Below are 26,389 nucleotides of genomic sequence, written 5' to 3'. Positions count from 1 at the left end.
CGGCAGAGGGCAGGAAGCTGGACACTGCCCTTGCTCCCCACCCTCCTCGGAGCCACCCCGGCGGCCTCTTCTGTTCCTAGTGGGGGGCAGGCAGCCCCTGCCTCACCCCAGGTGCCTCGTGCCGGCCCCCCTTAGGCCAACCCCTCCTCACAGCGATCCCAGTGGGAGATGGGCAGCCCCAGGCCGGGCACACGGTGACCCTGCCGTCCCCCCTCTCCCCCCTTGCAGATCCGGAGCGGAGCAGCCCCCCCATGCTCTCTGCAGACGATGCCGAGTACCCTCGGGAGTACCGGACCCTGGGGGGCGGGGGCGGAGGCGGGGGCAGCGGGGGCCGGCGCTTCTCCAACGTGGGGCTGGTGCACACGTCGGAGCGGCGGCACACGGTGATCGCGGCCCAGAGCCTGGAGGCGCTCAGCGGGCTGCAGAAGGCCGATGCGGACCGCAAGCGCGATGCCTTCATGGACCACCTGAAGAGCAAGTACCCCCAGCACGCCCTAGCCCTGCGGAGCCAGCAAGACAGGATGCGGGAGCAGGTGAGTGGGGCCAGGCTGGGGAGGGGGTGTGACTTGCGCTCCCCTGTCCCCAGGCTCATACGGATTCTGAGAGGCAGGCGTCTGGGGCGGAGGGGGAAAGCGGATGCCCCGTGGCTGTGGTTGGCCTTTTCTGGAGCCTGGGGAGGAAGGGGGTGGGGGCTCAGCACCCAGACCTCTGCCTGCAGCGCTGGAATTTGGAGCATGGGACTGGACAGAGAGAGCCCAGCCTCTAATCAGGCCGTTGGGCTGAGCAGAGGAGGACTGTCTTGGAGAGACGAGAGCGCAGTGGGGAGGGAGAGGGACAGCCTCGTCGTGGACTGAGTGTTCTGAGTCTGAGGGGCCATCCAGCGGTGGAGTTGAGACCTTGGGGTCGGCACCTCTGTGATATGGCCCCTAAGGGAAGGTCAGGCCTTGGGGGCTTCAGAAGGCTGGGTCTCCTGTGCCCCAGCCCTGCAGGAACAGAGCCCAGAATTTCTGGGGCCTTTTACCTCCTCCCTCCTCCCCGACCCCGTTCCTTCCCCCCAAGACTCGCTGTGTGACTTTGAGCTAGAGGACTCCCCTCTCTGTGCCTTGGTTTCTCTCCTGTTATCAGTAGGGCTTAGACGGGAGTCAGGGCTCCTGCCTCTGGTCCAGGACCTGTCTCCTTCTTTATGGGGTGCGAAGCTTCCTTTGTAAAGCTCTCCTTGGGTTCCTGGAGGCATCTCTGCATCCAAGTATGCCCTTCTCGTCCGTAGGAAAGTTCTTTCTTGGGATTGGCCTTCTACTTACAGGCCCACCTTGGTAGGGGCCTTGACAGCTGCAGCACGTTGACCGTTGACCGTTGAGACCCAGGCGTTGTCCACTCTGGGAGAAAGGGCTGAGGGGAGGGGGGTTCATCCCATCAGCATCCGTTCAATCGAGCCTTGGGGTATCCGTCCCTGCTCTCGCACCCGCCTGGCTGTCTCCCTTTCCAAGTACTGCGGGGTGTGGCTGGGGAGGGGGGAGAGTGTGCCCATCCCCGTCCTCACTGTAGGGAACAAGGACACGTTGGTGCATTTCTGGTACCTTATCTGCCCCTGAGGTCACCTCCAGTTCTGTCCGGAGTCCTCCCGGGAGCAGAGTTCCAACTAAAATAAGGGAGAGTTGCAGAAGGAGATCTGGCCCTCCCCTCAGGGGTCCCTCTCAGTGGATTCCTTCTGTGTGCTCTGGCTTAAGGGGAGGGGACAGGGACCTTTGTGATCGAGATGGGGGCGAAAGGATGGTTAAACTTAAGTATAAGGGGCACAGTCAGTTGGAAGAGGGTTTGGAGTAGGGGAGATCAGGTCGACTGGCCTGGTCAGGGAAGGCTTCCTGGAGGAGGAGGTACCTAAACTAGGCTTAGAAGGATGAAGAGGGTCTGAATAGTCCTAGAGGAGGAGAACGCTGTTTTAGGAGGTAGGGAGATGGGAGGTGAGCATAGGTCCGTGCTGGTTTGAGGACTGGCATAGAGGTCCAACTGGCTGATGCAGAGGGCTCGGGGTGGGAGGCAGTGAGAGGTGTGGGGGCCAGATGGTGGTGACTGGGGGGGCGTGGCTGTTTTTGGATGGTGAATAGGAGGGGACAAGAGGGAGTGGCTGGAGGCAGGGAAAGGAGAGGAGGAAGAGAGTGTGTCGGGGAGGATGAAGGGAAAGGGATGGGGTGGGAGTGGGGTTGGAGGGAAGATGAACAAGGCTTGTTTGCTGCCTGGATCCAGGAGGCAAAGACAGAAAAACCTGGGTGACAGGGACATGTTGGTGCCTTGGGGGGAAATAAGAGGGATGGGAGGGAAACGTTTGGGGGAGTGGGGGACAGGAATAGGGGAGATGAGTTTGAGGAGGGGGTAGGGGTTTCCCGCAGAAGTCTATTAGGCACTGAATACACAACTCAAGACTCTGAAGGGACCACAGCTTCAGAAGGGAGCTTGAGCACGATGTGGGCAGAAATGGAAGTGGGACCCAGGGTAAGCCTGGTCACCAAGGCAGAATGGAGTCTGAGAAGGGAGAGGGCCCATGACAGATGGGGAGGGGGAACCAGAAATGTCCTGCCTCCCTGAGGAAGAGGACAAAGGCCCAGCAGGAGGGCCCCCTGCACTTCTGAAGCCTGGAGGGATGGGAGAGAGAAACAGCCATTGGGACCGGCCAGGATCTGTGGGACTGGAGGGTATCAAGAGCTCCTTTCTCGTGCTGTGGTGAGGTAACGGCCAGTGTCAGGGGTCGAGGAGGTTGGAGGTGGTGAGGGAACGGGACCCCTGGGCTGCAGATCTGTCTGGGGAGGTTTGGCCAGAAAAATATGAAGACAGCCGGCATGGCGCCCTCAAGGGGCAGCGGGCCTGTAGGGGAGCATGTGGGCATGTTTGAGGGCCTCCTATGTGTCTGGGACATTCGCTGGCACAGAGTAGGTGCTCAGTAAGTGAGTCAAAGCACGGCCGCTCACTCACAAATTCATTCCTTTATTCATTCACTCATTCATTCCCTGCCTTGGGGAGTAAGTGAGTAGTATCCACGGCTGTTTCACTTACATTGAACGCTCGGTGCCTAAGCCTAGCTCTGGCTCAGTACGTTAGTGGGGTGACCTAATGAGAGACGATGACTTTGAGGATGTTGAGGGCCTGGAGGAATCAGGAGGGGATGGGTTTCGAGCCTTAGGTGTGGTGTGGGAGATGGCGGGGAGGAAAGCGGTGCTGTCAGGACAGAGGCACACTGGGCTGAAGCCCCCTGGGGAATGGTTCCCGACAGCTTCGAGGAGGGGGCAGTGAAGAGCTGGAAGAAAGGTCAGGCGAGGGACAGCCCCCTTGCAGAGTGTCCAGAGAGGCGGTCAAGAATTGAAGGCAAGGACTTCAGCAGTATCCGTTGGGGAAGGCCTTGCCCTGGGCTCAAAGAGCCCCCAGCCTGACTGGAGAGAAAGACCCGGCAACAGGCCCAGGGCCCCGCATAGAGACCCAGCCTCGTAAGGGACTAGCCAGTGCCTCAGGGTCCCCCTGTGGAGTGAGCTCTGTGCCAGACTTGCCCCAGGAATGCCCTCCCCACCCCGTCACAGCCCCCCAGCGGCTCCTGCCCGCTCCCCCTAATGGGGTGTCCCCCGCTTCGCACACACAGGTCGGCGGCTGGACCGTGGACCCCGTGTGCCTCCTCAGCTCCCTCTGCTCCCACCTCCATGGCGACTCCGCCCCCTCCGGGGCTGGCCAGCCGGCCCAGGTGAGTCACCCGCCTCCACCCCACCCCCCAAACCCATGGCAGACTTGGGCTTTGGGGAGGATAGTTTTTGGAGGGGGGATTTCCAGGATTTTAATTGTGCATCCCTTTCTCTTACGTAGGAGCCCGCATTCTCAGGAGGCTCCTGTGCCCCGTCCTCTCCCCGTGATAGTCTAATTCCCACTGCTATAGCTCCCCAAACCTGTGCCAAAGTTTGGCTTTGGGGAGGGAATTGTTTTGAGGGGGAATAGTCAGGTTAAAAAAACCTTTTTTAAAAAAGTCCTTCTCTCCTTAAACAGGGGTACCGCTCCCCTCACCCCACTGGTTTTCAGGAATCTCTTGTGCCCTGTACCCAAGTCCCACCCCCACTGTGGATCATCTCGTCCCTCTATCCCCACCCTATCCTCCATCTCTGAGCAGACCCAACCTTCCCCTGATGTCTCACCAGCAGGAAGTTCTCCATGATATCTCTCTCCCACACTTCTTGCTATGTCCACTGCTTAGTTTCAAAATGTGAAGAGGACCTTGGCCTCTAGCCATTTGTTCTGAACTGATTTCCTGATTCTTCATATGCCTCAGTTTCCCTGATGGGAAGATGGACAGGGGCACCCTGGGACAGGATCCTAAGGGCTCAGGCTCCCAGCTCAGGCCTGGACATTGCTGTGGGAGAAAAACAGTCATCTGAAGCCCCAGAGGGGAGGAGGGGCCAGGGAGTCAGAGTTACAGCAGGTCAGGGGCAGCCCTGAGGGGGCCTTGACTTGAGGGTGGCAGAGGAGGTGTAGTGGCAGAGAATCCAGTGAGTCGCATGGGTGCCATCTTCACTTCCTTGCATACCCTGCTCCCCCTGGAGAGGGGCAGCAAGCCTTGACTTTTTCAAGAAGAATTAGGAGAAGGAAAAATGTGACAGTCTAGGAAAAAACAAGGCTCCAGAGCAGGGTACTTTTAGCTGTGTGTAACTCAAGTCCAGCAAGAGATTGGCATGCTTGGCATCACTCACAGGGCACCCAGCCCACTTCCTTTCCCAGCTCTTGGCCCTGTACTGATGGAACTTAGGGAACAGAGATGTGTCTGTCCCCAAGGCTAGATGGCAAGTGGGATGGACTCATCTTGAGTGGCCACATGTGCGGTGGAGGTCAAAGTGGGGCTAGGACAGGGATGGTGATGAGGCAGAGGACGCGTGCGCTCCCTGGATAGAGCAGATGGAGCTTCTCGAGTTGGGGTGATGGAGGGAAGTGAGGCTGGACTTGGTGAGCTCTGAGGTCCCAGGTTATGAGGTCCCAGGCCTGTCCACATCTGGAATCTCCTCTGATGGAGGAAAGAGGAGAGCTTGAAGGGACCTTCACCCCAGGGCTTTGAAGTACAGACAGAGAGAAGTGGCTGTGCCCAGGATCTTGTCATCACTTTATACTTAGTGCTTATCACACTTCCTATTCCCCATGGCTGGGTACGAGGCTCCTTTTTGTAAAGTGCAGGACCAGAGATGTTCAGCAAATGCGAGTCACACAGCAGAGCAGGATCAGAGGCCACGGAGGAAATTTAGGCGTCCTAGGCCTCCCAGACTTGGCTGGGAATTGAGTCACGGGAGAGCTAGAACGGAAATGGTGCACAGCCGAGACCCAGGTAGGGAGAGACTAAGCTCAGAGAGTGGCCAGTCGGGAGGCAGGCCACTGTCCTTCCCCGCCACACACACACTAGGCCAGACCGTTGGGGGTTGGGGCCTGAAGAAGACCCTGAGAGGGCACCGGAGGCCAGACTCCAAGCCACAGCCCTTCCCCCCGCTTCCACTAGGCTGTCTAACCTCCCTCCCTCCTGCTGCAACCCGAGTCCCGGGCGGCGGGCCGGCGTATCGGGTGACCGCGGCGACGCAGCCACCAGCCTCCGCCGTTCCTTGGCGGGGCTGCGCCGGCGGGGCCGCGCCGGGGAGGGGGCCAGAGAGAGGATGTGCACGGCGGCGCGCCGTGCCGCGCCAGGTGGAGTCGCGGTTACCGGGGCGACCGGGGCCCGGGCCGGCTCGGCGGCGGCGGCGGCGCCTCTCTCATTGCAGCAAAGGGCACCGGCGGCGGGGGCTGCGGAGGCGGCCGGGGGAGGGGAGAGCCCGGGCGGGTGGGAGTAGGGGGCTGCCCTCCCTCCCCCGCCCGACGCGCGACCTGGGGCTGAGAACCCCGCGTATACACCTGTGGCCGCAGGTAAGGGGGAGCGGCTGCGGGGGCCGGGGTAGCCGCCTCGGGTTCCGCGGGGCGGGGGCACGGAGATGGGGACCCTTCCCACGACTCCGAGGGGCGGTCTGGGGGTGGGGGGCTCGCAGGCCGTTGCGGTTCCGGATCCCTGAGAAACGCCCCCTCCCCTCCCCCATCTCGTTCTCAGCCTTCCGCAGGGGACCGGCCCCCACCCCGAAATGCGGCTGGCGCCCCCTCCCCCAGCCTCAGAAAGTCATGACCTTTCCGGGGTGCGCCCTTGCCCCCCGCTCAGCGCGGGTCCCGCCGCAACCCCCCCTCCCCAACACACACACACTGCATTGGGAAGGGGTGGGAGGTGACCGTGTCGACGGGCACACAGGGGAGAGGGCCGGAGTAGTGCACGTGCGTCGCGGTGGGAGGCTGGCGCCCTCGGGGGGCGTTAAGGAGCCCCAGCCTGGCGGGGGCAAGGGAGGGGGGAGGCGAATGTTTACGTGGACGCGTGTTCACAAGAGTTGAAAGGTGGGTGTGTGCGCCGGTGCACGCAGAGCCAGGGGACTAGAGCGAGGGTGCGACCCATAGGTTGCCCTCCCTCTCCGAAGGATGCGTCGTCGTCCTCGGGGCTCGAGGTCAGGGAGGGGTCACGCACTCACCTAGCCTACAGAGGACGTCTGCCCAGGGGAGGGGAGGGACCTCAGCTGGCTGGGCTAAGGCTCCCAGGGGGCACGGCCCCGCCCTCCCAGCGCACTGCGTGGGGGAGAAAGGACCAGCTGCAGGGGGGAGGGAAGACCCCACCAAGGGCGCCTAGGGTGGAGGAGGGAGGGAGTTAACTCCTTAGCCCCCAGAGGGAAGAAGCTGTTTCCTCTTCTCAGCAGGGAGTTTGAGGACCCCCTGGCGCTGCTTCCTTGGGTCTCCAGGAAGCTCCCCGTCTCGCGTTTCTAAAGTCTGGTCCCTACAGAGTGGATGGGTTGGCTTCCATCTTACCCTCCTAGAACACCTCTCATTTTGCCCCAGCTCCTGTAAGACTCTTCCCTACAAGTGATTACCTGGAAGGGCCTCTCCAACTCAGCCCTTTCTTTTTTTCACTGTCTCACTGTCCTCTGGGAAGGTGAGACACCCCTCTCTGAGTATGGGGGAGGGAGACAGCTTTGCCCTAATACTGGAGGTTTTCACTTGGGTTGGGGAGCCAGACCTCTCTTGGGCCCTTCCTCCCCTCTGCCCTCCTTCCGGGGGTTTCTGGTGCTGGGAAATTCCCAGGGAAGAGACATGGAAGGCTGAGCTGTACTAGGTGCCAGGAGATGGAAAGTGATGCCAGACAAGAGTATGCAGAGATACCCCCTTCCACCTGTGGCTGGTCCTGTTTTCTTGACACTCATTCACGGCCAAATATTTGTTGAGAGCCTACTCTATACCAGGCACTGTGTGGGGCAGGACGGGAGGAACAGACACCCAGGAAGAGGGTGAGGGGTAAAGGGTGCTGGAGATTGGAGGAGGAGCGTCCTACCTTAGCAAACAGAGGGGCCCTCTGCTCTTAGGCACCCAAGGCTGTCCCGTGGGTTTAACACCCTGGAAAGAGACAGAGACGGGGGATAGATGGCATCCCTGAGGACCTCTCCCTGCTATGGTTTTTCCCCTCCAAGGACACTGAGTTGCCAGGAGACTCTGGTGGGGCCAACGTGAAGGAGGATCATCCTTCCCACTTTCCGAGGTGACGGAGGGGCAGGATTCTGTGTACTCGACCAGCCAGCGCCCAAAGTCCCAGGACTCTGATCTCAGCCTCACTCCGAGTTCACCAAGCACAAAAACAGCATCTCTTCCATCTTTACCCTCTAGTGGGGCTTGGCTGGCCTGTTCTGTGGCACTGATGCCACCCAGTCCTCTCCCCTGGCCCCAGCTACTGATCCCTCCTTTCCAGGTCTGGCTGCCCCGTGGATGTGCCCAGCGTTGCCTGAGGCAGGCGCAGGTTGAGGGCCTAGCTAGTGTGGCTGTAACCAGGCCCCATCCCTGTCCCCCTCCCAGAGACATGAGGTGGGCCCCAGCTGTCTGCACATGCTGAGTCCGATGTGTTGACATTTGGGGCGGGGGGTGGGGGTGGGTGGGGCATCTTCTGCTCTTGAATCAGGAGTTCACCTACCTGCCACATGATGTCTGACATCACAGGCATGGTACAGTGACCGAGGTGGCCAGAGGCACCATGACCTGGCTAGTGGGGGGAAGGAGGGGTGAGACTTCTCTTTGTATGTGTGTCTGCTGCTTTGTGTGTCTCTGCAGCTGGTGTGCGTGTATGTGTGTACATATGTGTGAATGGGTATCCATCATGTCTCTGTTTGTGTGACTCCCTAGGGGCCAGGGGGGCCTCTGTGATTCTGCCTGTGGGAGTGTGTGTGAACAGGTCAGTGTCCTGGGCGGCCCGGGGTGCATGTTTTGTATGAATGGGGTTGGTCCACGTATGAATAGCTCTGTCTCTGAGTTTCTGTTTCTGGGGTTGTTTCTGACCATGGAGGGCTTTTCTCCAAGTGTTTGTGTCCCTTTGTGGGCGTGTCTTTGTTGCTCTGGGTGTGTTTGTGGCGATGTCATTATTGGAGGATGTCTGCACGTCGGTACGCAGCTCTCCGTGTGGGGCCTTGCAGGGCGCTGTGGGTGGCCTGTGTGTACACGGTGTGATGGTGGTGGTGGATGAGGGACAGCGGCCTTCTCTGCAGAGCCGTCCATCACCACTGGGGCTGCAGACATGACTCTCATCATAAACCTTCCCCTGCCCTCTGCCTGGCTCTGCCTGCCCTGCCCCCCACCCCCTGCCATCACATGTCCACTCCCTCTGCTCTCCTTCCCCTCCCCAAGGCCACAGGCAGCTGTGGCTAGAGCCTGATACTCCAGTCCCCCACCTCCCCTCCCCTCAGCACCTGTGGGCATCCCCTGACACCCAGGGGGTGGCATGTGTCCCTAGGTAGTTCCAGGCACTGGCTAGGGCACAGACTTTGCCGTCCCCTTCCTCTGCCTGGCATGTGACTATTTTTTGCATCTCTTGGAGCAAATGCTGGGGGGAGAGGAGGGGACTGTGGCCCAGAGGGGATGGTCCTGGTGAGTAAACCTCTTCATCCTAGCCCTAGCCTGGCATCACCCCCACCCTAAAGATCCGAAGCCTCCACCCCAGCAGGGGCCCTCTCCAACTCCTTTCCGCCACTAAAGTATTCAGGCGGCACAGGACACCCCGCCGTGGTGTCCTCCCCCCATCAGGGACCCTTGGTGTCACTCTCCTCTGCCAGTGGCTCTGAGGCCTAGGGTATCTTGTTTGCTGGTGCCAGGCACCCCAGGGCCAGGCCATCTGCTGCCTCTGTCTTCCTGCTGAGGCTGGCACCGGTCAGCAGGGTGCCCTCAGCTTTGCCAAGAACCAATCCGGCCTCCAGGCCACTCCTCCCTTGTCCTTAGCCATCTGGAGGGGCCTTCTGGTCTCCAGGGAAGGCAGGGTGACTGTAGGTTATTGTGAATGAGGAGGGACCTGAGGCCTCCATTCTAGGGGAACAAGGAGCCCTCCCCTCTCATCTGTTCAACCACAGAACACTGCCGACACTCCCTTGCTGTCCATGGCTCCCCATCCATTGCCCAGTGTGGTGGGGTGATGGGCATCTGTCCACTTTCCCTGTAACCCAGGTCCATCATGTTACACAGGCCTCCCTGCCCTGGGCTTGGCCCCCTGCCTCCCTCTTCCACTCCCTGCCGCATCAGCCCTCCTGGGGTCCAGTCCCATCCCACTCAGTTTCACGCAAATGCTTTCTGCTTGTCCACCCAGTTAAGTCTCAGTTCTTTCGCTTGGCATTTAAGGGCGCTCCTCTGGCCCCAGGCCCTTCTTCGCAGCCTAACCTGTTACTTTCCCAGGCCCTGCGCCCCAGCCAAACTGAACTGTTCCCTCAACACACCCTGCACATGCCTCCCCAGGCCCTCTGCTCAGCAGGCCCTTCCTCCCAACCTCCGGCTGCTCATTTTTTAAAGACCCACCAAAAATGCCACCTCTTCCGGGAAGTTCTCCCTGGCCGGCCACAACCAGATGCATTTCTCTGACCCTGCAGCTCCAATTCAGCTCCGCCAGTGTCTCACGTGTTCCCTGTATCATGGTCATCTGCGTCTTTTCCTGCCTGTAACTCTCTGAGGACAGTTAACTGTGACTAGGTTACGTGGCTTATAAACGTCTGGAATGATGGTTCTCCCCTCCCCCAGCAGCAGGCCTGGAGCCCGCTCAGGGCCATCCCGGGCCTCCGTAGAGAATGGGATGTACCAGGCATGGCTTCCTTCCTGTTCCTGGGAGGGTGGAGGGCCCACGTCCCAGGGCTGAGTGCTGAGCGCCAAGGGTCTCTAACCTGCCCCTGGCCCTACTCTCTCCTCCCAGCGCCCCCGCATAACCATCTCTTCTCTTATTTCCATCAGCAGCCAAACTACTGGAGTTTCAAGGTCAGTGTGTGGTGCTTCTGCGTCCGTGACAACCGCATGTGCTCTCCCGCCCCTGCCCCTCCCTGCACATGCTTTGCACAAAGTTGTGCATCTGCAAGGGACCGTCTGGTGTGGGTGGTGGGTCTTGGGACTGCAGGCTGGGTCTGCTGCTTTGAGAGAGCCTGGGTTCGCCTGCCAGGGGCTTGTGGATCCAGTGTGGGAGTTTGTGCCACCCCTGCTGGGTATCTGGGCTGGGGATGCTCAGGCTTCCCCAGGACGTAAAGAGCATTTGGGAATGAGAGAGGCATCTTCCCCGGCCTGGAGGGGCTGCTGGCTCCAGGGGAGGGAAGTGGACCCCGTGATCTTATTGAGGGCCTTGTTCTCTGAACTCAGACTTCATCTTCCAGGGAGGCCCTGTGACTATAATGGGCCCCTCATCCCTTTCTTACTTTCCACTATGGGGAGCTGGCCAGTGCCAGGCAAGAGACTCACAGACTTAGACCCCCAAACCCGTTGCCCAAGTGGAGGGCTGGGCTCAGGGATGGTGTCTTCCTGCCTCCTCTGGAGAGTTTGGACCATCCACAGCTGGAGAGATGTCTGTCCCCTCCAAGGGCATCCTGTTGACCCCCAAGGGAGCACGCTCCTGGACCTCCTCTTCTCTGGCACCAGGCTCAGAACCGAACTGAGTTAGACTGCTGCTTGCGTCCTGGAGTCTCCGGTCCCTCAAATCCTGGGCATCATGATAGGGGGTGGGAGGTATACATTCCAGACTCCCCCAGTGTCATCTTTTTTTTTTTTGTGGTACGCGGGCCTCTCACTGCTGTGGCCTCTCCCTTTGCGGACCACAGGTTCTGGACGTGCAGGCTCAGCGGCCATGGCTCACGGGCCCAGCTGCTCCGCGGCATGTGGGATCTTCCCAGACCGGGGCACAAACCCATGTCCCCTGCATCGGCAGGAGGACTCTCAACCACTGCGCCACCAGGGAAGCCCACCCCCCAGTGTCATCTTGCTCCAAGCATCTTGTTTGCATGCATCCTCCTAGAGAAAAGTTCTTGAATCAGAGAATCACGGAATTGTAGAGTCGTGGCATCAGGCATATAGCCTTTTTGGAGGAAGCAGTAGAGTGTAGTGGTTCAATGCACGGGGCCAAGGGCCAGGCTGCCTGGTGGTGAATTCCAGTCTGCTACTAACTAGCTGGGTGACCTGGGGCGAGTTACATAATTCTCTGAGCCTTGGTTTCTCCTCCATAAAATGGAACAGTATCTACATCATAGAGTTGTTGTAAAGGTAGAAGAAACACGAGACTGCATGTCTTTTTTTTTTTTTTTTTGCCGTACGCAGGCCTTTCACTGTTGTGGCCTCTCCCGTTGCGGAGCACAGCCTCCGCATGCGCAGGCTCAGCGGCCATGGCTCACGGGCCCAGCCGCTCCGCAGCATGTGAGATCTTCCCGGACCGGGGCACGAACCCGTGTCCCCTGCATCAGCAGGCGGACTCGCAACCACTGCGCCACCAGGGAAGCCCGAGACTGCATGTCTTAAGCACAGTGCCTGGCTCATGGTGAGCCTTAACCTCATTAGCTATTAGCATCCTGGATACCGACTTGATTCCCAACTCAGAGTCACCTTGGGAACTTGTCAAAATCCTTGAACCCCAGGCTCCAAGCCCCAGAGATTCAGATTTAGTGAATGTGGGGCACTGGAAAGAGTGTTTTTAAAAGCTCCCAAGTGATTCTGTCCTAGCCTGTGGACAGCTTTTGGGAATCTCTGATCCTAGTCGGACTGCCCCACTCAGTTCCATCTGCCTGATCTCTGACCAGGAGTCATCGGTTCCTCACTGGAGCATCTCCGGGGACCGGTGCTCACTGCTTCCCATCTTTGGAGAAGCTCCGCTTAAATGACTGTTTTGTTCTCCTGCCACCTCCCTCTAGTCAGGAAGTCCTTCTGGATGTCTCACTTTTTTTTCTGCTCTGTTGTCCCAGCCCAGGGCTGGAGAGACATGCTAATGGGCTTTCTCTCTTCTCAAGAGGGTTTTCTACAAAGGCTGTGAGAATGGAAAGGTGCCCAGGAGGCCAGGATGGAGACAGGAACTGGTGGGGCAGGGAATGTGGGCATCTCTTCTCGCAAGGTTCCCTGAGCTGCCTTCTCAGTCCCTAGGATCCCTGCCCCTCCTTCATTCTGGCCCCTGTTCCATCTTCTTACTGGCAACTCACTTGTGCCCCCCAGGCACTGTGGCCACCCGCTACTCTTCATCCCTGCTAGCTGCCTCATTTTGCCTGAATTCTGTAGCCCCTCATCCATACTAGCCTGGCAACCACTGACCTTCCAGTTGCCTGGCAACCTCATGACCACCAGACCAGGCCTGGTTCCCCACACTGGGAAGAGAGAAGGGCGTAGGCCGGCACTGGTGATCAGCCTAGAACTGAGCTGCAGGGTCCAAAGTCTGGGCACAGGCATTCCCCCAGTGGGTCCAGTTGCTACACTGCCTCCCTCCTCCCCAGAACCATGCCCACCCGCTGGTCAAGGCATTGTGCTTGAGGCTGGATGCCTGCTAATGTCCCCAAATCTGACCTGCTATATCTCCTAGCCCTTGAGGACACTTTGGGGACAGCTGGGCACACTGTCCATCAGAGGAAATGCTCTCTCTTTTCGAGACTGCTAATCCGACTGGAACATTAAATTGAGTTAATATGAAGATGGAGATTAATTAGGGGTTAATCAGGACTTGGGGATGGAGGGAGCTGAGGAGGAGAATAAATACTTCCTTTTTAGAGATACTTTTACTGTTTTTTAAAAAATTATAAAAATGATACATTCTGATTGTGTGAAGTTCACCCGGCGGAGAAATGTATCAAGTGGAAAGGGAATGCTCTTGTCTCAAGCCCAAGATAACCAATGTTAATTGTTTCGAATGACTTGTTGCTGTTGAAGACAGGCAATTTATTTTATAGAAAAATACAATTGGGCAACATGATTTTTTTCTTGATAACATGTATATGTGTGATACATCTAATATATATATAATGTTACATAACAGGGAATGATGTAGATCTGATTCAGTATCTTTCTCCCTTAAATAGATGGGTTTCTGACAGCAACCAGGTTTGAGGGGAGGGGCTGGGGCCCTGAGTGACAGCCCCAGCTTTCAGCCCGAAGTAGGCTCTTGAAGTGCAATTGAAATCAGGGCGTCCCCTCTCCCAAGGAGACAGTAATCGAGCTGTCCCTGGGGCAGGGAATGGTGACTGGGTGACAGCCTTCCCTAGCCCCAGCCAGATATCACCCTCAGCTGTGGCTTCAGGGCAAGGGGCTGCTATGTTGGTACTGGAGGAGGCTTTTCTGGGAGGCCAGCCAGGCAGGTTGGCTGTGTGGCAGCATGTGCCATGCAGGGAGGGGCTGAGGCCTGGGACTTATGCCATGTGCTCGTGTGGGCTGAGCATGTGCACTGCATGTACTAGGCAGGTAGTCTGTGTGAAACTGGGGTCCACCTGGCTTTGGGAGGTTTGGGGTGGCTCTCCCAGTCACTCTAAGTCCAGGACATTGTTCCCAGCTCTGTGAGGGCCCATACCTCCCAGAGCTGGGATCCTGGGGTCCCTAGCTCTCTGCTTTCTCCCTGCTTCCCACCCCCACCCCAACCCTCTGAACTGCACGAACGATAAGTTCATCGCTCGAGAATCCGCCGCTTAATTAATGTCTGGAACTAATGCCCCAATTTGCTCAACGATTCTGCAGCTCACCTCGGTGACAAATTTGTTGTTGTTGTCCTTTGGAAGCTTAAAATAGCAGGCGTGCCCGTGGCTCCTGCTCAGATGGTTTCTTGTCTGGCTTCCCAGGGTGCCTGAGTCCTTTGCCCACTCCTTACCTGCTGGGTGTCCCGGGGAGGCCAAGGCCCCAAGAGGTTGGGGAACTCTCCTGCAGCCACACAGCGAGTCTGGAATCCAGGAGACCCTCCGGGGGGTGTGTGTGTGGGGTGTGTGTGTGTGTGTGTGTGTGTGTGTGTGTGTGTTTCTCACTGGCTGGCTGGCTGGGGCTCCCTGGGCCTGGATGGGGGCAGTGGGCAGAGTGAAGGGGTCATTCCTGGTTCCTCTTGCCCCGCCCTGCCCCTGCAGACCCGCAGCTCGCGCCACACTCAGGGAGCCCAGCCTGGGCTGGCAGACCAGGCGGCCAAGCTGTCCTACGCCTCGGCTGAGTCACTGGAGACCATGTCGGAGGCGGAGCTGCCCCTGGGCTTCAGTAGGATGAACCGCTTCCGACAGAGCCTGCCCCTCTCCCGCTCAACCAGCCAGACCAAGCTGCGCTCCCCAGGTACTGCTTGTCCATCTTCCCTCCAGGCTACTGGCTCCTCCCTCTTCTCTTCTCACCCTGGAACCCTCTCCATCCCCTTTATCACTCCCTCTCTCCTCAACCATCTTTCTAGTAAGCCTCTGGCTCCCTTCCCCCATACCCATCTTCCCCCCCACCCCATCCCCCCAGCAATCTCCTCCCCACAGGGCCTCTCCCTCCTCTGCGGCTCCCTTCCCAACTTTCCTCCCCTTCTCTCTTCCCTCACTTCTCTCTCCCTCAGCACCCCCTGCCCTGTCCCTGTCTCTTCAAGCCTCCTCTCTCCCTTAGGCTTCTCTCTCACCCCCTTCAGTAGCCCCCCCTTTGCCTTCATCCCCTCCCTTCTCACCTCTCTCCCCCAAAGCAACCACTCACTCTGTTTCTGCCCCACCTGCTCCTGCCCCCAATTCCATTTCCTCGTCCAGACTCCAACCTGCCTGGGGGCGAGGAGGTGCCTTAAGGGGCCGGCAGCATGAGGAGTGCCTGGGTGCACCTGCACTCCGGGGCGGCATCCGGCCTCAGACCCTGCCTCTGCGGGACGAGCGCGGCTCCCCAAGGCTCCCCGGGCCGCCGGCGTGGCGTTGATAGCGGCCCTGACCGCGAGGGCGGCGTCTCCTTCGCAGGGGTGCTGTTCCTGCAGTTCGGGGAGGAGACTCGGCGCGTGCACATCACGCACGAGGTCAGCAGCCTGGACACGCTGCACGCACTCATCGCGCACATGTTCCCGCAGAAGCTCACCATGGGCATGCTGAAGTCGCCCAACACAGCCATCCTCATCAAGGACGAGGCTCGCAACGTCTTCTACGAGTTGGAGGACGTCCGGTGGGCGTGGCCCCGGGGGGGATGGGGTGGGCCTCCCCATACTCCTCCTCAGAGGGGGGTTCGACGCCGCAGGTCATTCCCCAGGCCCCTCCTGACCCAACCTCAGCCCTTCCGCTCTCCTCCCGGAGCCCTACCGCCCCGCCCCCTTCTTCGGTCATCCCGGCCCCACCCCCTCCCTTTAAATCATCCACCCCTGCTGATTAGCCTTGGCTTGAGCTAACCTAAAAATGGCTCGTGGGGCCGAGGAGGTGTACGGGGTGGAAGCTGCGGAGTGTGTGTGTGTTGGTGGCAGGCAGCCCGAGGCACGAGATCCACTGGGCAAGGAGTTAGGAAGGGGCTGGGGATCGTGGCCCTTCTTGGCCACCCCTCTTCCGTCTGCCTGGAGTAGCTTCCCCTCCTCATCACACGGCTGGGGGTTGGTGACCCTCTGCCCCCCTCCCTCCCCCAGGGACATCCAGGACCGCAGTATTATCAAGATCTATAGGAAGGAGCCACTCTACGCCGCTTTCCCTGGCTCACACCTCACCAACGGGGACCTCCGGGTATGGCTGGGGAGGCCCCGGGCACTGGGGAGTCTGGGCAGATGGGGTCCAGGAGCACAGAGTCTAGTCACTTGTCACCAGGGACAGCTTTGGAGAAGGGAATGTGGAGGCTGAAGCAGAGGGTGGCCTCCATTAATTGTGGAGTCATGGAGGAGTCCTTCCCCTCATCTGCCACTTTCCCCTCTTGTCCGATCAGATTTCTCGAAGCCGCCTCTAAATATTCTAGGAGACCTCTCTCAGGAACCACCCCTTACCTTTTCGCTTCCCGTCCCCCACCGTAGGGTGGGCTGGGGGTCGCTCCTCTGGTGCCTCTCCCTCCACCACTTCTTCCTCCGTGCTGGGAGCCCTGAAGGGAAAGGGGCCCAAGATGCAGCAGGAGGGTGGGAAGGCAGAGAACAGAAGGGACTTCCTAGGCGTCAGGGGGGAGCTGCTGGCTCCTCAAGTAAGAAGCAAGGGATCCCCCTTTGTGACCAGCCCTGTGGGGTTCGGGGGCTGTCTTCTGCACAGAGAGAGATGGTGTATGCGTCGCGGGAGTCGTCGCCCACGCGGCGCCTCAACAACCTGTCGCCGGCGCCGCACCTGGCCTCCGGTTCGCCGCCGCCGGGGCTACCGTCGGGGCTGCCGCCGGGCTCGCCGTCGCGCTCGCGCCTATCGTACGCCGGGGGGCGCCCACCCTCCTACGCCGGCAGCCCCGTGCACCACGCAGCCGAGCGGCTGGGAAGCGCCCCCGCCGCCCCGGGCGTTAGCCCGAGCCCCAGCGCCATCCTGGAGCGGCGCGACGTGAAGCCGGATGAGGACCTGGCGGGCAAGGCGGGGGGCATGGTGCTGGTGAAGGGCGAGGGCCTCTACGCGGACCCCTACGGGCTGCTCCACGAGGGCCGCCTGAGCCTGGCCGCGGCCGCCGGCGACCCATTCGCCTACCCGGGCGCCGGTGGCCTGTACAAGCGCGGCTCGGTGCGCTCACTCAGCACTTACTCGGCCGCCGCGCTGCAGTCCGACCTGGAGGACTCGCTGTACAAGGCGGCGGCCGGAGGCGGCCCGCTCTACGGCGACGGCTACGGCTTCCGCCTGCCGCCCTCGTCACCGCAGAAGCTGGGCGACGTGGCTGCGCCCCCCGGGGGCCCCCCGCCGCCGCATAGCCCCTACTCGGGGCCGCCCAGCCGCGGCTCGCCGGTGCGCCAGTCCTTCCGCAAGGACTCGGGCTCCTCGTCGGTCTTCGCCGAGAGCCCCGGAGGCAAGACCCGCAGCACCGGGGGCTCCTCGACGGCTGGAGCCCCCCCTCCCGAGCTCTTCCCCGGGCCTGGGGAGCGCCCGCTCGTTGGGTTCGGGCCGCCTGTGCCAGCCAAGGACACGGAGACCAGGTGAGGGACGCTGGCGAGGCCCGGGGCTGCGCGGGTGGGGTGGGGAGAGGGGACACGGCAGAGTCCGTGGCAGATTGTGTCCTGGACTCTGAGACCCGGGAATCCTTGTAGACCCGGAGTAGCCTTGAGGGGTCGCCAAGAGTATCTTGGCCGTGGCAGGGAAGGCACTGGAAAGACGTTTCATCTGCAAGGCCTGAGAGCTGGACGAGAGGGTCCCAGACAAGGACCCTGGAGACCTGGGTTTGCATCCGGCCCCTGAGCCTCAGTTTCCCCAACTAAAATTGAGGCTGAAGTAGAACTCTTTATTTAGTGCTTTTCCTGCTCAGACACAGAATGTGCCGCCATGAGAGCTGTCCAGCACAGGGCCGGCTGAAGTCCACTGGGGAGGGGGTGCTGATAAGAAGTGGGGATGGGGAGAGAGGCACATTTCTTTAGGTAGCCTCCGAGCTGGGAACTCTTGTCCATCATTCAGCTCCCTGCTAAGGGTGCAAGGCTGGAGGAGGTAACCAGGGCACTGAGCTGCCCCCCTCTGCCCTCAAGCAGCACTGCTAAGAGGTGAGAAGAAACGGTTCATTCACACAGCTTTCTTGTGGCCTGTGTGCCAGGCACTGCACTGGCCACTGTTTATGCCAAGCTGAGCAAACACGGTTCCTGCCCTGCCTAGTGAGGGAGACACAGCAAAAAATACTTGTTCTTCCCTTGGGAGCGTGTACTCCTCAAGGCTGTTGGGGACTCTGGGACGGCTTCAGAGAAGAGGGTAGGGAGGAGGGCATGCCGGCAGGGGGAATACATGTGCAGAGACCCAGAGTGGCCTGGGTGGGGCCCATTGGGGAGCCGGTGATGAGAGATGAGTCTGGAGAGGGAGGGGCTGACTATCAGACGGGGAAGGGCCTTTCCAATGTTGAGGGTAGGCTGTGGATCCTTAGGCAGTGGGTCCCTTTGAATTGTCTGTGTGCTGGTGGCTGGGGAGGGAATGGTATTTCCTCTAATTATCCATCTTAGGAATGGGGCGCTGGGCAGGAGGGACCCCATGCCCAGAGATGGGGTTGCTCAAAGCCACCGTCTTCCCCAGGGAGCGCATGGAGGCCATGGAGAAGCAAATTGCCAGCCTCACTGGCCTGGTGCAGAGTGCCCTACTGCGAGGTTCGGAGCCAGAGACCCCCAGGTGAGGTTCTTCTCCCAACACCACTGCCAAGGCATGTGGTTGGGCAAGAGGGAGGGAAAGCGAGCCTTAGGAGCCCTGGGCTCAGCTCTGCCAATGTCTCATCATTTTGCCCTGGGTGAATCGCCTCCCTTCTCTGAGACTCCATCCTGAGATCAGGGGACTGGAGGAGTTTATGTTAAGGTCTCACCCAGCTTTGACAGTCTGGGGCCTGGACCCCCTGATGGCCATCTTTTCCCTGTGCCACAGTGAGAAGATTGAAGGCTCCAATGGAGCAGCCACCCCCTCAGCACGTGAGTGACCCTTCTCCCCTCCCCCACAGGTTCTTGCCCTCTCTGAGCCTCAGATTCCTAATCTGTAAAGTGGCTACATCACCAGGCTTCAGTGGATAAATGAGTAGTCACCTTAGACCAAGATGCCTTCGCTCCGGCGCTTTGCTCCTCGCAGAGGGCTGACCACTAGTTGGGGCAGGGAGCCAGAGCCACGTCTCTCTGTGGCTGCTGTGTGGGGTCAGGAGTGGGGAGGACTTTACCCCAGGCTCACGATTTATTCCCTTTCTCCCGTCCTCGTGGTCCCTGTCTGCAGCCTGCGGGTCAGGCAGCCGGAGCAGCGGGGCCACCCCAGTGTCCGGCCCTCCCCCGCCCTCGGCCAGCAGCACGCCTGCGGGGCAGCCCACTGCCATCAACCGTTTGCAGATGCAGCTACACCTGCGTGGCCTGCAGAACAGCACCAGTGACCTGCGCAGCCAGCTTCAGCAATTGCGGAAGCTCCAGGTACCACCCTCTCCGGGGCCTCGCCCTGTATGTAACACGCTTCCTCAAACCCCGCCCCGCCAGAACCCGCCCACGAAACTCCTTCCCGCGAGTCTGCCCCATCCCAGGGCCCTCCGCCGCTCACTGGGGTGCTCTCCGAAACCCTCCTCGAACTCTGGCCACCTCGCTGAGTCTCTACTCCCTCGCCAAGCCCCCATCCCTCGCCCGGGTCCCCCCCACTGAGCCCTCTTGCCCCTTTCCTTAATCCTCACCGCTCTCCTGAAGCCCCAATCCACCTCACTGAGCCCCCTTCTCCGGTCAGTATCCCTCAGGGCAGTCCCTGTCCCTTCCTGCCCCGCATTCTCTACCCCCTCCCCTCCCTTGGGCGGAAGCCCTTCCCCCAGATCCCCTCAGCTCTCCCTTCCTGAGCCCACACAGTCTTCCCGGGCCTGCCCCGCCTGGCAGATGGTCCCACCAGTCAGGAGCCTGGCATCGCTGTGCCCGCTCCTCGAGAGTATCCCAGGGCCCGTCAGGTGAGAATAATGAGTAGAGACAGGCTGGAGAGGAGGCAGAGAGTTGCCATCTGGGCAATGGGTAAGATCTCACCCACCCCCACCTTTGCCCCAACTCGGCCTCAGAACTCGGTTTTCCCGGCCCAGCCACGGAAGCTCTATCAAACCCCAGTGCTTGAGTCCTTCATCGAAGCCATAGCCATGCAGCCGCAAGGTGGGCAGGGCCCTACGTAGGGCCACCCCTTGCCCCCCAAATATCCGCTACTCCGTTCTCCTGCCTCTGTATTTCCCCAGAACGAAACATTGTCCTCCGCCCCCCACCATCTTACCCCCTCGCTGCAGCTAACCGCCACAGCCATGCAGCTGCACCTTCTGCAGGGCCCACCTTGGCACTCCTCCCTCCACTATCCCAGGCCGTTCTCCTCCTGCCTCTATTCTTCCCCAGAACTAAGCCCTCGGCCTGTGCCCCCCACCATCCCACCCTTTCACTGCTGCTCACGGCCACAGCCGAGCATTGGTATCTTCCGTGGAGCTTGCCCCGCGTCGGGCTCTCCTCTGCCTGCCTCCTCCTAGCCCTCTCCCGGCTGCGCGCCTCCGTTCCCTCCCACCCCCGTCCATCGGTCCATCTGCTTCCCGCAGCTACAGAACCTGGAGTCTTTGCGCGCGCTGCTGAAGGGCACGGAGGCGGAGCTGAGCATGCGCGTGTCGGAGGCGGCGCGGCGGCAGGAGGACCCGCTGCAGCGGCAGCGCACCCTAGTGGAGGAGGAGCGGCTGCGCTACCTCAACGACGAGGAGCTCATTACCCAGCAGCTCAAGTGAGGCTGGGCCCAGCTTTGGAGGGAGGGCTGGGGGTGCGGCCTGGGTGGCCGGCAACCTGGTTTCACGGCTGAAGGGAGGCGAAGCTCCCTTCCTTCTGAATCACAGGTGACGTTCAGAAGCCTGATTTCCTTCTTCTCTGTGGCGTGATTTCTCTGTGACCCACAAACCTTTGACCATCTGGCACAATTGCTGTTTTCTTTTTTTCTGGCTTGATGCCTGCTTTTGCTATGTTCTTGCTTCCTAACGGTCCACAGTCTGGCTTCCCCGTGGCCTGCAGCCTTACTCTCATGCGTCCAGCTGCCCGATGTCACTCTGCCCTCTGCCTGCGTTCATTCTGGCCTGTGACCCGTGCAAACTGACCCTCGAGTATTCAGGTGGAGCTTTCAGGTGTGGCCAGCTTGGTGCTGACCAGTCACAGTTGCCACCACTCCGAGTCTCTGATCTCTGAGACCAGGTATAGCCAAGGAGAACCTTCCTCCCGTCCTAGTGCAGCTGAAACAGGGCTCCAGGAAGAGAGAACACCCCACCCCCAAATGCTTAGACATGGAAGGGTTAACAGAAGGCGGTCCTCGGCTCCAAGTTTAACACATGGCTGTCTGGCCAAGATTCGATTGTCTGGCACCATTGAAGGGAGAGGCTGCCTGCTGCTGTCCATCCACTGAGTGAGCAGCCCCAGCCCCCCTGCAGCCTTCCCTGGTCAGTCCCTGGGGTCTGAGACAGAGGCCCTGCTCCTCCATCTGGTCTCCCTCTTGGTGGTTCAGGGCACAAGGGGCCTGAGGTCCAGCTCCAACACTGAGAGGCTGTTCGATCACGATAGATTTTTCCCTTCTCTGCACTTCAGCTTCCTCACCTGTGCCCAGTAGTAAGATTTTCGCAATTCTTCCCAGAGAGGACTTGGATTCTAGTGGTCAGCGACTCGGAGCCAGGGAGGCTGCTCAGAGGAGCCCAGCTTTCTCACCAAGGTCATAATTGGCTGTATCACTTGCAAGGGGCTACTTGAAAAGGGTCCCTGCTCCTCAGTCTTGGGCTCACAGCCTATAAGTACATGTGCTTTTCAGTGATGCACAGGGCAAAGATTCTCATGACCCCTTGTGGCTGAGATGAAATAAAGGGCCATCCCACTTGGAAATCAGCTGGTGGCAGCCACTGCATCACCCCTAGTGTGACAGCTGAGTGACAGCTCTTGTCACATCTCCAAGTAGACGGATGGCTGCCACCCCCTTACCCAGGGAATTCCATTTACCCAACTTTCGTGTCCCCTTTTTGCCCCTTTTTATTCAGCACAGAGGAGCGGGGTTGGAATTTTCAAAAGGAACTTTACTGAGACATTAAAGGAAAGTAAAAGGAAATATAAAAGTACAGAGGCAGAAGGGATGAAAGGATGTATTTATGCTCCTGTCATATGAGTGTCTGGTCCTCAGCTTCCTGGGGGCCTCAGCTCTCCAGGAGGACACAGACTCCCTACCCGCTGCCCTGTTATCAAACCCATTGCTCAGACTGCTCACTTGAGAGAGCTTGGGGGCTGATACATGCTTCTGGCAGGATTCTCCATCTACTTCGAAAGGAGTTCCTGCCTTCTTTTAGGTGGGGCCTGGGCTGCACAGCAGCACGGCAGTGGCTTCGGCTTGGCCAGGGGGACGTCCCTGCCCAGCTCCCACAGCCTCCTGGCGTTAAGTCAGCCAGCAGGCCCGTCCTTACCCCTGCTCTGGCTGCAGCCCCTGTGCACTTGCTCTTGCTCGGCTTCACTCTGCCCCTTGCTTTTGCCCTGGCATCTTGCTGGAAGTAAAGGCTGACTCGGTGCTTCACTCAGCTTGGCTCACTCACCTGTCCTTCTAGCCAAGCACTTGAGCGCTGTCTAGACATTGCCCTTAGGGAAAGCCTCTGCTGCCTGAGACCTTTTGGCCTCTGGAGCATAATGTGACCCAACCCAGGACCAGTTTTGTAAGCCTGTGACGTGTGTAATCGCACAGGGCCCCACACTTGTGAAGGCCCGTGCTTGGTTTAATGCTCTGCTGTCGCTATCTTGAAATTCTTAATTTTTAAACTAGGGGCAAAATCTGCATTTTGCTTTGGGACCCCCAAATTATATAGCTGGTTCTGTCCTGAGCCTCACCTCTCAACTCCTCTAGAACTAAACCTGGGTCTGGAAAGCCCCACTACTTTCTGATTCCAGTGTCTAGACTTGGGCTGGTCTGGACTCACTTGCAGAGCCTGCCCAGGTTATGGGCCCCCAAACTTTGGCAGATGGTAATGATCAGAAAATCGAGGTGCTAATTGAGCCTAAGGGGGGCCTTGTCCCTTCTGCTTGAGAGCTGCAGTGTTATTTCCTCCTGAAGGCTTACCTGAGTGCTCTTTTAAATGAAGGTCCCTTCCTCTGCAGAGTGATGTTTGAGAGTGACCATTTTACAAAACTGGCCCCCCCTGAGCCAGTCAGGTATCACACGCATCAAAAGAGAGTTGTTCTTTCGCGTGTGGCGGAGTGAAGCCTGGGTGTGACGGTGGGTGTGGGGTGATGTTAGTCCAGTGTGGGAGGGAGATGCAGCAGAACCCAATGGCTGAAGTCAGACAGGAGTAGATCCTGCTTTGCCACAAAATAGTTGTGTGACCTTGGACAAGTTAGTTAATCTCTCTGAGCCTCATTTTTTTTTTTTAATGCCAAAGCCCATCATTAGGGTAGCTTAGTTAGGGTAGCTAATTAATTAGTTAGGTTAGCTGCTGTAACAAATTGTATAATGGTTCAAAAGTAATCAATATACCTTTCTTTCTCATGGAACAGTATTGGTGGGTTAGCGGAGTGGCTTTCCTCCATGCAGTCATTCAGGGACCCAGGCTAATGGAGGTTTTGCCATCTTCAGTATGTGTCTTCCAAGATTATCCACAGGGTCATTGTCTTTCAACCAACAGGAAGGGGAAGTGAGCATGGAGGAGCTTATATGGGAGGGTTTTAGGGGCCAGGTCTGGAAACAGCATGTACCCCTTCCACTCATATTCCATTCACTAGACCTCTGTCGAATGACCACTTCTACCTGCAAGGGAGGCTGGGAAATGTAGTCTAGTGTCTAAGCTACTGTTTGTGTGTAAACTGGAGCTAATAGTGGTTCCCACCGACAGGATTTGTTGTGAGGATTAAATAAGGTAAAGAAAGGGAGGAGATGAATGTGCACCTGGCAGGCCATAAGCACTAGTACAAGGCAGCTCTTTAGCTGGTAGTACTGAGTCACAGGATTTTGTCCTTGGCTCCAGTGTGATGTGTCTTTTCACCCGCTAGTTGGATGAAGATGTATAAAGCATGCTGATAAGATTTGCTGATGACACAGAGCTTTGAGGGGGAGCAAATCTGTTGGATGGTAGAACTGAGATTCAAAGGTTGTTCCTACATGGATCATTGAGCTGAAATCCAACAGATGGAATTTGACAGGAATGTATGTAGAGTCCTGCATGTGGGTCAGGGACATCAGTGACTCAAGTATAGAACTGAGATGACCTACCTGGGCAGAGTTCCTTCTTTCATTTATTCATTCCTTCCATAATTATTTACCAGGCATTTATTCTGCTCCAGGCACCGTGCCAGGTGCTGGAAATCAGAGATGAATCAGAAAGACATGGTGTCTGCCTGCCTAGAGTTGCTTAGCCCAGCAAACAGGAGCTCCAGGGAGGAAGCAGACCCCCAACCCCAAGTGTAGGGAAGGGGGGAGAGGTTCCCATTGGGACCTGAGGATGAGTGGGAGTTAGTCACACATGTGCATGCGTGTGTGTGTGTGGGGGTGCTAAATGGAGTGTTCTAGGCAGAGGAAATGGCATTATAGAGGCCCAGGGAGAGCAGTACATACGAGGACCTCAGCAATTCTGGATGGTTCTAAACTGAAGCAAGCCAGATGAGGAGGACAGTGGATGTAGCTGGAGGGAAAATAAGAGCAGCTCCCAGGGACTGACCCCTTGCATTAGCTCATTTAATCCTCACAGTGGCCCCAGGAGGGAGGAACCCTTACCATCCCCATTTTTTGGGGTGAGGAAATTGAGAGCTGGAGACAGTCAGTAACTTGTCCAAGATCTCTGCTGGGTCGGGCAGAGCTGGGACTGGAATTTGGATCTGTCTGTGACTCCAGAGCCAAATTTTCAACTACTACCCTCATACCCTTCTTGGCTACATTGAAGAGTTTGGATTTTAGCCTCAAAATGTTGGGATCCATTTCGGGTTCAAAACAGGCGGTGGTGACTTGGTAGTCTGATTTACATTTTAGAAATATGGAGGGTTTTAAAACGACACAAGGGCTTCCCTGGTGGTGCAGTGGTTAAGAATCCGCCTGCCAATGCAGGGGACACAGGTTCCAGCCCTGGTCCGGGAAGATCCCACATGCTGCGGGGCAACTAAGCCCGTGAGCCACAACTACTGAGCCTGTGCTCTAGAGCCCGTGAGCCACAACTGCTGAGCCCGTGCACCACAACTACTGAAGCCTGCGCACCTAGAGCCTGTGCTCCACAACAAGAGAAGCCACCGCAGTGAGAAGCCCGTGCACCGCCACTAAGAGTAGCCCCCGCTCACCGCAACTAGAGAAAGCCTGAGCGCACCAACGAAGACCCAATGCAGCCAAAAATAAATACATAAATAAATTTTTTTTTTTTTTTTTTTTTTTTTTTTGCGGTACGCGGGCCACCTCTCACTGTTGTGGCCTCTCCCGTTGCGGCGCACAGGCTCCGGACGCGCAGGCTCAGCGGCCATTTCTCACGGGCCTAGCCACTCCGCGGCATGTGGGATCTTCCTGGACCGGGGCACGAACCTGCGTCCCCTGCATCGGCAGGCGGACTCTCAACCACTGCGCCACCAGGGAAGCCCCATAAATAAATTTTTTTTTAAAAGAATAAAACCCCACAAGCTCAGCATAAACCATCTGAAAATTGAAAGCAGCTTTGTCATTGAGGAAAGAGGCTGAGTGTCTGGATCACTTGAGCAAAGGTAGATGGACATGGCAGTGCCACCCTGGAAAAGAAGAGACTCTAGGAGCACATGCGACTGCCTTCCAGTTCTCTGAAAAGCTGCCAGTTTCTCTGCTGTGTCCTTGGCATAATGAGAATCAGAGGATGCAGGTTATCGGGAGGGAGATTTGGATTGATGTTGCTAAAGATCAGAGCTTCAAAGAGGGGACCCAGGGCACCTGTTAGGGAGTGCTTCTGAAGTCTCATCTCTGAAGTTTGGCTTTCTGACTTCACTTGAGCTTGTGGCCTGGTGGATGGCTTTTAATTTTGATCTGATTGGTGGCCTGATTTCTTTCCAGCTGCCTAATTTCAGGGGGCTGGGCTGGGGCCAGAGGGGCTGAAAGGGTCTTTCTGTGGCTGCAGTGACCTAGAGAAGTCGGTGGAGAAGATCCAGAGGGACGTGTCCCATAACCACCGACTGGTGCCTGGGCCCGAGCTGGAAGAGAAGGCGCTGGTGCTGAAGCAGCTCGGGGAGACGCTGACTGAACTCAAGGGTGAGCCTGGGGGCACCCCGACCCCCACCCCACTGCCTGTCCTCCCAGTCCTCGGAGCTGCTCCCTCCCCAGCTCACTCCTTCCCTTCCCCTCAGCTCACTTCCCAGGCCTGCAGAGCAAGATGCGGGTAGTGCTGCGTGTGGAGGTGGAGGCAGTGAAGTTCCTGAAGGAGGAGCCACAGCGCCTGGACGGGCTACTCAAGCGCTGCCGAGGGATCACAGACACACTGGCCCAGATCCGAAGGTCATTCTATCCCTGAGTTCTTATCTCTGACCTCCAGTTTCCCAGTGGGGTCACATACTGAGCTAGATCGATAG

General features: G+C 58.4%; 1 protein-coding gene across 1 annotated transcript in view; it reads left to right on the top strand.

Moving 5' to 3' along the window:
• Window positions 1-233: 233 nt before the first annotated feature.
• Window positions 234-26,389, top strand: part of SRCIN1 (SRC kinase signaling inhibitor 1) — a 42,486-nt gene continuing 16,330 nt past the window's right edge. Inside the window, exons 1-12 of the mRNA XM_060081711.1 lie at window positions 234-533; window positions 10,321-10,341; window positions 14,424-14,619; window positions 15,258-15,456; window positions 15,905-15,998; window positions 16,506-17,359; window positions 18,432-18,524; window positions 18,771-18,814; window positions 19,107-19,294; window positions 20,425-20,600; window positions 25,942-26,072; window positions 26,168-26,315. Coding sequence (XP_059937694.1) covers window positions 252-533; window positions 10,321-10,341; window positions 14,424-14,619; window positions 15,258-15,456; window positions 15,905-15,998; window positions 16,506-17,359; window positions 18,432-18,524; window positions 18,771-18,814; window positions 19,107-19,294; window positions 20,425-20,600; window positions 25,942-26,072; window positions 26,168-26,315 — 2,426 coding nt within the window. The 5' untranslated portion in view covers window positions 234-251. The remainder of the gene's footprint in view (window positions 534-10,320; window positions 10,342-14,423; window positions 14,620-15,257; window positions 15,457-15,904; window positions 15,999-16,505; window positions 17,360-18,431; window positions 18,525-18,770; window positions 18,815-19,106; window positions 19,295-20,424; window positions 20,601-25,941; window positions 26,073-26,167; window positions 26,316-26,389) is intronic.

The sequence above is a fragment of the Mesoplodon densirostris genome, chromosome 18 (genome assembly GCF_025265405.1).
Source record: "Mesoplodon densirostris isolate mMesDen1 chromosome 18, mMesDen1 primary haplotype, whole genome shotgun sequence".
Classification (NCBI taxonomy): Eukaryota; Metazoa; Chordata; class Mammalia; order Artiodactyla; family Ziphiidae; genus Mesoplodon; species Mesoplodon densirostris.
Note: the sequence above shows the minus strand (reverse complement) of the source record. Positions and strands in the feature narration are given on the sequence as shown.